The 12,113-nt window shown below is 44.7% G+C and overlaps 1 protein-coding gene across 4 annotated transcripts in view; it reads left to right on the plus strand.

Annotated features, from left to right (window-relative positions):
• Positions 1-12,113, plus strand: part of LOC106605718 (ATP-dependent chromatin remodeler CHD4) — a 53,110-nt gene that overhangs the window by 20,981 nt on the left and 20,016 nt on the right. For all 4 annotated transcript variants that reach the window (XM_045718742.2, XM_045718741.2, XM_045718743.2 and 1 more), the window contains exons 13-27: positions 1,258-1,469; positions 4,761-4,892; positions 5,073-5,172; positions 5,288-5,479; positions 5,991-6,191; positions 6,335-6,472; positions 9,437-9,558; positions 9,715-9,888; positions 10,160-10,301; positions 10,555-10,686; positions 10,784-10,901; positions 11,047-11,171; positions 11,306-11,398; positions 11,495-11,636; positions 11,834-12,009. In XM_045718742.2, the coding sequence (XP_045574698.1) occupies positions 1,258-1,469; positions 4,761-4,892; positions 5,073-5,172; positions 5,288-5,479; positions 5,991-6,191; positions 6,335-6,472; positions 9,437-9,558; positions 9,715-9,888; positions 10,160-10,301; positions 10,555-10,686; positions 10,784-10,901; positions 11,047-11,171; positions 11,306-11,398; positions 11,495-11,636; positions 11,834-12,009 (2,199 nt within the window). The remainder of the gene's footprint in view (positions 1-1,257; positions 1,470-4,760; positions 4,893-5,072; positions 5,173-5,287; positions 5,480-5,990; positions 6,192-6,334; positions 6,473-9,436; positions 9,559-9,714; positions 9,889-10,159; positions 10,302-10,554; positions 10,687-10,783; positions 10,902-11,046; positions 11,172-11,305; positions 11,399-11,494; positions 11,637-11,833; positions 12,010-12,113) is intronic.

The raw sequence follows: 12,113 nt of genomic DNA on the forward strand, positions 1-12,113 counted from the left end.
TAAATAAGAATTTGTTCTTAAATGACTTGCCTTGTTAAATTATATATAGATTTTTTTTAAATAATAATAATGCAGTCCACACTCAAAGGCAATTACTCAAATTTATTAGGATAGACCCAATATGTTCCAAAGACATCTTAAATCAGTTTTGATTTGTTTTTCTGTCCTGTGTAATATGCGGTAGGCTATGTATTGTAAAGACACAACAATCAACATTTTATTTTTGTAATTTTTTTTGGAGCTTGGCAAATAAGCCTATGCATAAACTCAAATATGTGTTTGGGTGTTTTGAATTAGTCATCACCTGAGAAAGCACTGTCCATTTTGTTATGTTAAGCTTTGAAACAACATCCACAACAACCATGTTTTATACTGTTTCAACCTGCTGTTAAACTTGTTTCTTCAAATTGATCATCACAGTGAGGTGAGTTTTAAAAGTATGATAGGCCTTCTGTTTTTATGATAAGTGTTTGATGTGATTTCCATGCATTTGCATTGATGTCAGAGTGGTTAGAGGGACAATAGAGCCCTGAGTACCAGACCATTATGACCTGATGGAGGGACAATAGAGCCCTGAGTACCAGACCATTATGACCTGATGGAGGGACAATAGAGCCCTGAGTACCAGACCATTATGACCTGATGGAGGGACAATAGAGCCCTGAGTACCAGACCATTATGACCTGATGGAGGGACAATAGAGCCCTGAGTACCAGACCATTATGACCTGATGGAGGGACAATAGAGCCCTGAGTACCAGACCATTATGACCTGATGGAGGGACAATAGAACCCTGAATTCCAGGCCATTAGCAACCTGATGGAGGGACAATAGAGCCCTGAGTACCAGACCATTAGGACCTGATTGAGGGACAATAAGAGCCCTGAGTACCAGGCCATTAGGAACTGATGGAGGGACAATAGAGCCCTGAGTACCAGACCATTAGGACCTGATTGAGGGACAATAAGAGCCCTGAGTACCAGGCCATTAGGAACTGATGGAGGGACAATAGAGCCCTGAGTACCAGGCCATTAGGATCTGATGGTGTCAGTAAGTTGGGTACTACCAAAGCATGTCCAGAGTGCATAAAAGGAGATTACCGTGACTCAACGGTCACGTGGAATTTTACTGCCGTCATGACTGCCAGTGTGGCGGTAATACGGTCACCGCAACAGCCCTAGGCTGAATGTCTTCATCCTTATGTACTAAATAGAGAGTAGACTCATCTTTTTCACTCTTGTCTCTCCCTCCCTCCAGTTGGAGCTGAACTGCCAGGTGATGTTCCGTAACTACCAGAGGAAGACGGACATGGACGAGCCCCCGCTGGTGGACTTCGGAGGGGAGGGGGATGATGACAAGAGCACTAAGAGGAAGAACAAGGACCCCCTGTACGTACACATGGAGGAGGAGTTCTACCGTTACGGAGTCAAGATGGAGTGGCTCATGATCCACCGCATCCTCAACCACAGGTAGCACACACACAGGCACCTGGGATACACACGCTAACACACACACACACACACACACACACACCTGGGATACACACGCTAACACACACACACACACACACACACACACACACACACACACACACACACACACACACACACACAGGCACCTGGGATACACACGCAAACACACACACACACACACACACACACACACCTGGGATACACACGCTAACACGCACACACACACACACAGGCACCTGGGATACACACGCTAACACACACACACACACACACACACACACACACACACACACACACACACACACACACACACACAGGCACCTGGGATACACACGCTAACACACACACCTGGGATACACATGCTAACACACACACACCTGGGATACACACGCTAACACACACACACACACACCTGGGATACACACGCTAACACACACACACACACACACACCTGGGGTACACACGCTAACACATACACACCTGGGGTACACACGCTAACACACACACACACCTGGGGTACACACGCTAACACACACACACCTGGGGTACACACGCTAACACACACACACCTGGGGTACACACGCTAACACACACACACCTGGGGTACACACGCTAACACACACACACCTGGGGTACACACGCTAACACACACACACCTGGGATACACACGCTAACACACACACCTGGGATACACATGCTAACACACACACACACCTGGGATACACACGCTAACACACACACACCTGGGATACACACGCTAACACACACACACACACACACACCTGGGGTACACACGCTAACACATACACACCTGGGGTACACACGCTAACACACACACACACCTGGGGTACACACGCTAACACACACACACCTGGGGTACACACGCTAACACACACACACCTGGGGTACACACGCTAAAACACACACAGCTGGGGTACACACGCTAACACACACACAGCTGGGGTACACACGCTAACACACACACAGCTGGGGTACACACGCTAACACACACACACCTGGGGTACACACGCTAACACACACACACACCTGGGGTACACACGCTAACACACACACAGCTGGGGTACACACGCTAACACACACACACCTGGGGTACACACGCTAACACACACACACCTGGGGTACACACGCTAACACACACACACCTGGGGTACACACACTAAAACACACACACCTGGGGTACACACGCTAACACACACACACCTGGGGTACACACGCTAACACACACACACCTGGGGTACACACGCTAAAACACACACACCTGGGATACACACGCTAACACACACACACCTGGGGTACACACGCTAACACACACACACCTGGGGTACACACGCTAACACACACACACCTGGGGTACACACGCTAACACACACACACCTGGGGTACACACGCTAACACACACACACCTGGGGTACACACGCTAACACACACACACCTGGGGTACACACGCTAACACACACACACCTGGGGTACACACGCTAACACACACACGCTAACACACACACACACCCACCTGGGGTACACATGCTAACACACACACACACCTGGGGTACACACGCTAACACACACACACACCTGGGGTACACACGCTAACACACACACACCTGGGGTACACACGCTAACACACACACACCTGGGGTACACACGCTAACACACACACACCTGGGGTACACACGCTAACACACACACACCTGGGGTACACACGCTAACACACACACACACCTGGGATACACACGCTAACACACACACCTGGGATAAACACGCTAACACACACACACCTGGGGTACACACGCTAACACACACACAGCTGGGGTACACACGCTAACACACACACAGCTGGGGTACACACGCTAACACACACACACCTGGGGTACACACGCTAAAACACACACAGCTGGGGTACACACGCTAACACACACACACCTGGGGTACACACGCTAACACACACACAGCTGGGGTACACACGCTAACACACACACGCTAACACACACACACACACACCTGGGGTACACATGCTAACACACACACACTCCTGGGGTACACACGCTAACACACACACTCCTGGGGTACACACGCTAACACACACACACCTGGGGTACACACGCTAAAACACACACACCTGGGGTACACACGCTAACACACACACACCTGGGGTACACACGCTAACACACACACACCTGGGGTACACACGCTAACACACACACACCTGGGGTACACATGCTAACACACACACGCTAACACACACACACACACCCACCTGGGGTACACATGCTAACACACACACACACACCTGGGGTACACACGCTAACACACACACACACCTGGGGTACACACGCTAACACACACACACCTGGGGTACACACGCTAACACACACACACCTGGGGTACACACGCTAACACACACACACCTGGGGTACACACGCTAACACACACACACACACACACACACACCTGGGATACACACGCTAACACACACACCTGGGATAAACACGCTAACACACACACACCTGGGGTACACACGCTAACACACACACAGCTGGGGTACACACGCTAACACACACACAGCTGGGGTACACATGCTAAAACACACACAGCTGGGGTACACATGCTAACACACACACACCTGGGGTACACACGCTAACACACACACAGCTGGGGTACACACGCTAACACACACACGCTAACACACACACACACACCTGGGGTACACATGCTAACACACACACACTCCTGGGGTACACACGCTAACACACACACTCCTGGGGTACACACGCTAACACACACACTCCTGGGGTACACACGCTAACACACACACACCTGGGGTACACACGCTAAACACACACACCTGGGATAAACACGCTAACACACACACCTGGGATAAACACGCTCCCCCCCCCCACACACACACACACACACACACACACACACACACACACACACACACACACACACACACACACACACACACCTGGGATACACACACACACACACACACACACACACACACACACCTGGGATACACACACACACACACACCTGGGATTCACACGCTAACACACACACCTGGGCTAAACACACACACACACACACCTGGGATAAACACGCTAACACAACACAGCATAGGTAGCATACTACCTCCTAACACAGGTGTGTCAAAGACTGTTTATTTGCTGTAAAAATGGCAATAGTTTAACACCTCTGTATCCTATTTGTATCAATACAGATGTAAACCATAATATCATCATTCTCCTTCCCCTCTCCTCTCTCCAGTGTGGATAAGAAGAACAACGTGCACTACCTGATCAAGTGGAGGGATCTGGCCTACGACCAGGCTTCCTGGGAGAGTGAGGAGATGGACATCCCAGAGTACGACCAATACAAGCAGACCTACTGGAACCACAGGTCCCCCCACACACACACACACACACACACAAACATGCACACACTCACCAATGCATGCACACAAAACTCAGACAACTCTGCCTATAGCAACCTATAGTAAGTAACCTGAAGCAATAATCTAATCCTCTTCATGTCTTCCATCTTTCTCTACCTACCCCCTCTTCCATCTCTCTCTCTCAGAGAGTTGATGTTGGGAGATGAGGGCAGGCCTGGTAAGAAGCTGAAGAAGATAGCTAAAGTGAAGAAGAGTGAGAAACCCCCTGCTAACCCTGTGGTGGATGTAAGTACGGGTACTTCCTTGTTCCTTTTCATGTGAATCTTCCAAATCTCCCATTCACATTGATTCATGATTCTGTGATGTAAAGGAAGATGTTTATCTTCCACTTCCCCTCCAGCCCACCATCAAGTTTGACCATCAGCCAGACTACCTGGACACTACAGGGGGAACGCTGCACCCCTACCAGCTGGAGGGTCTCAACTGGCTGCGTTTCTCCTGGGCTCAGGCCACTGATACTATACTGGCTGATGAGATGGGTCTAGGCAAGACAGTCCAGACCGCTGTCTTCCTCTACTCACTCTACAAAGAGGTGTGTTGGTAGGGTCTGTATTGGGGTCTGTGTGTGCTGGATAGGCAAAAGGATGGTCAAAAGGATGGTCACTTCTCTTGGACATCTGATTCCACAGCGATGTGTTTCAGAGTGTGTGTGTGTGAGAGAGAGAGAGAGAGAGATATCCTGTTTGTATGTAAGTTTGTGTCTCTCTTCCAGTCTGCCTTCCCTTATCAATAATTTGAGTGGTGGTACTGCCAAGCCCTGGACAAACAATAAAACCGCCCATCAAAGGAGATAAAGAGTCCAAAAAGATGGACTCTGTCCTAAAGTCAGGCTGTGACAAATACAAGCAAAGTCCCTAAAGTCTTATCAGAAGGCTAGGTTGAGTTATTACCCTACTGCTAAATACCTAGCGACATGAATGATCAGTCCAGTGTTAGGGGATAAGGGCAGAGCATCTAAATCCGACTTAGGCACTTCTCTTTTCTGATTCACCTGAAGTGTTTTACTCACTCACCTATTAACCCCTGACCTTCCACCCCTCCAGGGTCATTCAAAGGGCCCGTTCCTGGTGAGCGCCCCCCTGTCCACCATCATTAACTGGGAGAGAGAGTTTGAGTTGTGGGCCCCGGACATGTACGTGGTGACCTACGTAGGAGACAAGGACAGCAGAGCCGTCATCAGAGAGAACGAGTTCTCCTTCGAGGGCAATGCCATCCGGGGGGGCAAGAAGGCCTCTAAGATGAAGGTGAGAGACGAGTGGGATGGGAGGATGGGGAAAGACTGATAAGGTGCGGTCATGGTTGTTGATTTGTTTCGATATCCCTCATTATATCTTTATTGTTATCCCCTAATCCTTTGCCCCCTCCCTCTCTCTCTGTCCTCCTGCAGAAAGACTCATCGGTGAAGTTCCATGTCCTGCTGACGTCCTATGAGCTGATCACTATAGACCAGGCTGTGCTGGGCTCCATAGACTGGGCCTGTCTGGTGGTGGATGAGGCCCACAGGCTGAAGAACAACCAGTCAAAGGTCAGACACACACCAGTACCATAACCAATATAGTCTTAACCAGTACCATAACCATTATAGTCAGAACCAGAACTATAACCATTATAGTCTTAACCAGTACCATAACCATTATAGTCTTAACCAGTACCATAACCATTATAGTCTTAACCAGTACCATAACCAATATAGTCAGAACCAGAACTATAACCATTATAGTCTTAACCAGTACCATAACCATTATAGTCTTAACCAGTACCATAACCATTATAGTCTTAACCAGAACTATAATCATTATAGTCTTAACCAGTACCATAACCATTATAGTCTTAACCAGTACCATAACCATTATAGTCATAACCATTATAGTCATAACTAGTACCATAACCATTATAGTCTTAACCAGAACTATAATCATTATAGTCTTAACCAGTACCATAACCATTATAGTCTTAACCAGTACCATAACCATTATAGTCTTAACCAGTACCATAACCATTATAGTCTTAACCAGAACTATAATCATTATAGTCTTAACCAGTACCATAACCATTATAGTCTTAACCAGAACTATAATCTTTATAGTCTTAACCAGTACCATAACCATTATAGTCTTAACCAGTACCATAACCATTATAGTCTTAACCAGTACCATAACCATTATAGTCTTAACCAGAACTATAATCATTATAGTCTTAACCAGTACCATAACCATTATAGTCTTAACCAGTACCATAACCATTATAGTCTTAACCAGTACCATAACCATTATAGTCTTAACCAGAACTATAATCATTATAGTCTTAACCAGTACCATAACCATTATAGTCTTAACCAGTACCATAACCATTATAGTCATAACCATTATAGTCATAACTAGTACCATAACCATTATAGTCTTAACCAGAACTATAATCATTATAGTCTTAACCAGTACCATAACCATTATAGTCTTAACCAGTACCATAACCATTATAGTCTTAACCAGAACTATAATCTTTATAGTCTTAACCAGTACCATAACCATTATAGTCTTAACCAGTACCATAACCATTATAGTCTTAACCAGAACTATAATCTTTATAGTCTTAACCAGTACCATAACCATTATAGTCTTAACCAGTACCATAACCATTATAGTCTTAACCAGTACCATAACCATTATAGTCTTAACCAGAACTATAATCTTTATAGTCTTAACCAGTACCATAACCATTATAGTCTTAACCAGTACCATAACCATTATAGTCTTAACCAGAACTATAATCTTTATAGTCTTAACCAGTACCATAACCATTATAGTCTTAACCAGTACCATAACCATTATAGTCATAACCATTATAGTCATAACTAGTACCATAACCATTATAGTCTTAACCAGTACCATAACCATTATAGTCTTAACCAGAACTATAATCATTATAGTCATAACTAGTACCATAACCATTATAGTCATAACCATTATAGTCATAACTAGTACCATAACCATTATAGTCTTAACCAGAACTATAATCATTATAGTCTTAACCAGTACCATAACCATTATAGTCAGAACCAGTACCATAACCATTATAGTCAGAACCAGTACCATAACCATTATAGTCTTAACCAGTACCATAACCATTATAGTCATAACCATTATAGTCATAACTAGTACCATAACCATTATAGTCTTAACCAGTACCATAACCATTATAGTCTTAACCAGAACTATAATCATTATAGTCTTAACCAGTACCATAACCATTATAGTCAGAACCAGTACCATAACCATTATAGTCTTAACCATTATAGTCATAACTAGTACCATAACCATTATAGTCAGAACCATTATAGTCATAACTAGTACCATAACCATTATAGTCAGAACCATTATAGTCATAACTAGTACCATAACCATTAATGTCATAACTAGTACCATAACCATTAATGTCATAACTAGTACCATAACCATTATAGTCATAACTAGTACCAGAACCATTATAGTCTTAACCAGTACCATAACCATTATAGTCATAACCATTATAGTCATAACTAGTACCATAACCATTAATGTCATAACTAGTACCATAACCATTATAGTCATAACTAGTACCATAACCATTATAGTCATAACTAGTACTATAACCATTATAGTCTTAACCAGTACCATAACCATTATAGTCATAACTAGTACCATAACCATTATAGTCATAACCAATATAGTCATAACTAGTACCATAACCATTATAGTCTTAACCAGTACCATAACCATTATAGTCATAACTAGTACCATAACCATTATAGTCATAACCATTATAGTCATAACCATTATAGCCATAACCATTATTGTCATATCCATTATAGTCATAACTAGTACCATAACCATTATAGTCATAACTAGTACCATAACCATTATAGTCATAACTAGTACAATAACCATTATAGTCTTAACCAGTACCATAACCAGTATTGTCATAACTAGTACCATAACCATTATAGTCATTACTAGTACCATAACCATTATAGTCATAACTAGTACCATAACCATTATAGTCATAACTAGTACCATAACCATTATAGCCATAACCAGTACCATAACCATTATAGGCATTACTAGTACAATAAGCATTATAGTCATAACCAGTACCATAACCATTATAGGCATTACTAGTACAATAAGCATTATAGTCATAACTAGTACCATAACCATTATAGTCAAATCCATTATAGTCATAACCATTATAGTCATAACCAGTACCATAACCATTATAGTCATAACCATTATAGTCATAACCATTATAGTCATAACCATTATAGTCATATCCATTATTGTCATAACCATTATAGTCATAAGCAGTACCATAAACATTATAATATGACGTATCCTTGCATACTGAATACAGCGTTTATTAGTATAGTTATGATTATAACCAGTCAAAGATGAGAGATCACCCTGTTTTGTGAAGAGGACAGCTGAAGTATAAAACGCTGTCTCTCTCTCTGTAGTTCTTTAGGATTCTGAATAACTACCCTCTCCAGCACAAGCTGCTGCTGACTGGTACACCTCTACAGAACAACCTGGAGGAACTCTTCCACCTGCTCAACTTCCTCACCCCAGTGAGATTCAAGTCAGTATGCCTACACTACTGTGTGTGTGTATGTGTGTATATGTGAGTGCTGCTATTGCTTAGTGTTTTGTAGTCCTGATGTTTCTTTTTGAACAAATCCAATAACCAAAACAATAACAAAAGTCCACCCCCCTTCTATCCCTCTCTGCTCTGCAGTAACCTAGAGGGGTTCCTGGAAGAGTTTGCTGACATCGCCAAAGAAGACCAGATCAAGAAGTTGCATGACATGCTGGGACCACACATGCTCAGGAGACTGAAGGCCGACGTCTTCAAACACATGCCCTCCAAGACAGAGCTCATCCTACGAGTGGAGCTCAGCCCCATGCAGAAGTAAGTGATGAGGAGGATGAGGGGAGGGTGGGAGCAGTCAAATCAAATTGGATTCCTCACATACATAGTCTACAGAAGGTATAAAAGGTGCCTCGAAATGCTTACTTGCCATCTCCCTCAACAGTACAGTACAATCAGTGCTAGCACATGCTAATGAGTGGAGAAGTATAGAAAATAAGGAAATAGAGGGTTGAATGTCAGTAGTGTTGCAGAAGTCTCATGTTGGATTCTATTTCTTGTTTTCTGGTATTAATTTAATTGTGTGATGCAGGAAGTACTACAAGTTCATCTTGACGCGTAACTTTGACGCCCTGAACACCCGTGGAGGAGGAAACCAAGTGTCCCTGCTCAACGTGGTTATGGACCTCAAGAAGTGTTGCAACCACCCCTACCTCTTTCCTGGAGCCGCAATGGTACGATCCCAACCCATTCTCTGAGACATGGGCCATACCATTGATTCGGTGCTTGAAGGAGGGCATCAATCTGTGTGTTTGTATACGAGTAAATGTTGTCTTGAGTGTATATGATTTTGTTAGGTTTAGTTTTGGAAATATAACCAACGGACTAAACAGAATGTGTTAAGATGCTTTGATCTGGATGCAGTCTGCTTGATGATGAGCTTTAATTCAGTAAAGGACTGATGTTTGATTGATTGATCTCCTGCAGGAGGCGCCAAAGATTCCAAACGGAATGTACGAGGGCAGTGCCCTCACAAGGGCTTCTGGGAAACTGACTCTGCTGCAAAAGATGATGGTTAAACTCAAGGAGGGAGGACATAGAGTGCTCGTCTTCTCTCAGGTACACACACACACACACACACACACACACACACACACACACACACACACACACACACACACAAACAAACAAACAATCTGTCTCTGTCTCCTGGTAGATGACTAAGATGTTGGACCTGCTGGAGGACTTCCTGGAGAACGAGGGTTATAAGTACGAGAGGATTGATGGAGGTGTAACGGGGGGCATGAGACAGGAGGCCATCGACCGCTTCAACGGTGAGACACACACACATGGGTTCATGGATACACTAACAACAGCACAATTGGAACACTAATTTTAACCATGAAAAAATATGAAATGGAAGTATCTATTTGTCTTTTGTCACCTCTCTCCCTTCTCTCTCTCTCTCTCTCTCCTCAGCTCCTGGCGCCCCGCAGTTTGCCTTCCTGCTCTCTACCAGAGCGGGAGGTTTGGGCATCAATCTGGCAACCGCCGACACCGTCGTCATCTACGACTCCGACTGGAACCCCCACAACGACATCCAGGTACACACACACACACACACACACACACACACACACACACACACACACACACACACACACACACACACACATACACTTGATGCACACCTCCTGCTCACCTCTCCTCTTCCAATCTCTTCCCCTCTCTCTCTCAGGCATTCAGCAGAGCTCACAGGATTGGTCAGAATAAGAAGGTTATGATCTATCGCTTCGTTACCAAGGCGTCTGTGGAAGAGAGGATCACTCAGGTAAACCCAGTATACCAAGGCCTACCAGACTCGTACATAGTGGTAGGTAAAAGACAGACACTAACTCTCCTCTCATCCTCCCCTCCTCTCCTCCAGGTGGCTAAGAAGAAGATGATGTTGACCCACCTGGTGGTACGTCCTGGGCTGGGCAGTAAGACAGGTTCCATGTCTAAACAGGAGCTGGATGACATCCTCAAGTTTGGAACAGAGGAGCTGTTCAAGGACGAGCTGGGAGAGGGTGAGTCACTAACTACTAACCATAACCAGATCAGTCCACTCCAAACAGGTAGTCATTCCTGTTGTTGGGGGCCGTAATGTCCGCTGGTTTTCCTTCAAACTAACAACCTGGAAACTATGTGTGGCCTCTCCAGTCTTTCTTTCTTACACACTCTTTCACTGTACGCCACTCTCTTTCCTTGTCCCTTTCCGTCTCAGGGGACAACAAGGAGGATGACAGCCAGGTCATCCACTATGATGACAAGGCCATAGACAGACTGCTGGACAGGAACCAGGAGTCAGAGTCCACTGAGGACACAGAGATCCAGAGCATGAACGAGTACCTCAGCTCCTTCAAAGTGGCCCAATACGTCGTCAAGGACGAGGAAGAGGAGGTGTGTGTGTGTGTAAGAGAGATACTGTGGAAGGTCATGAACAAGAGAGATGACCATACTTCTGAGTCTGTGTTATTACACTTGAATGTGTTTGTATACAAGTT

The sequence above is a fragment of the Salmo salar genome, chromosome 05, assembly GCF_965601325.2.
Source record: "Salmo salar chromosome 05, fSalSal1, whole genome shotgun sequence".
In the NCBI taxonomy this organism is placed as follows: domain Eukaryota; kingdom Metazoa; phylum Chordata; class Actinopteri; order Salmoniformes; family Salmonidae; genus Salmo; species Salmo salar.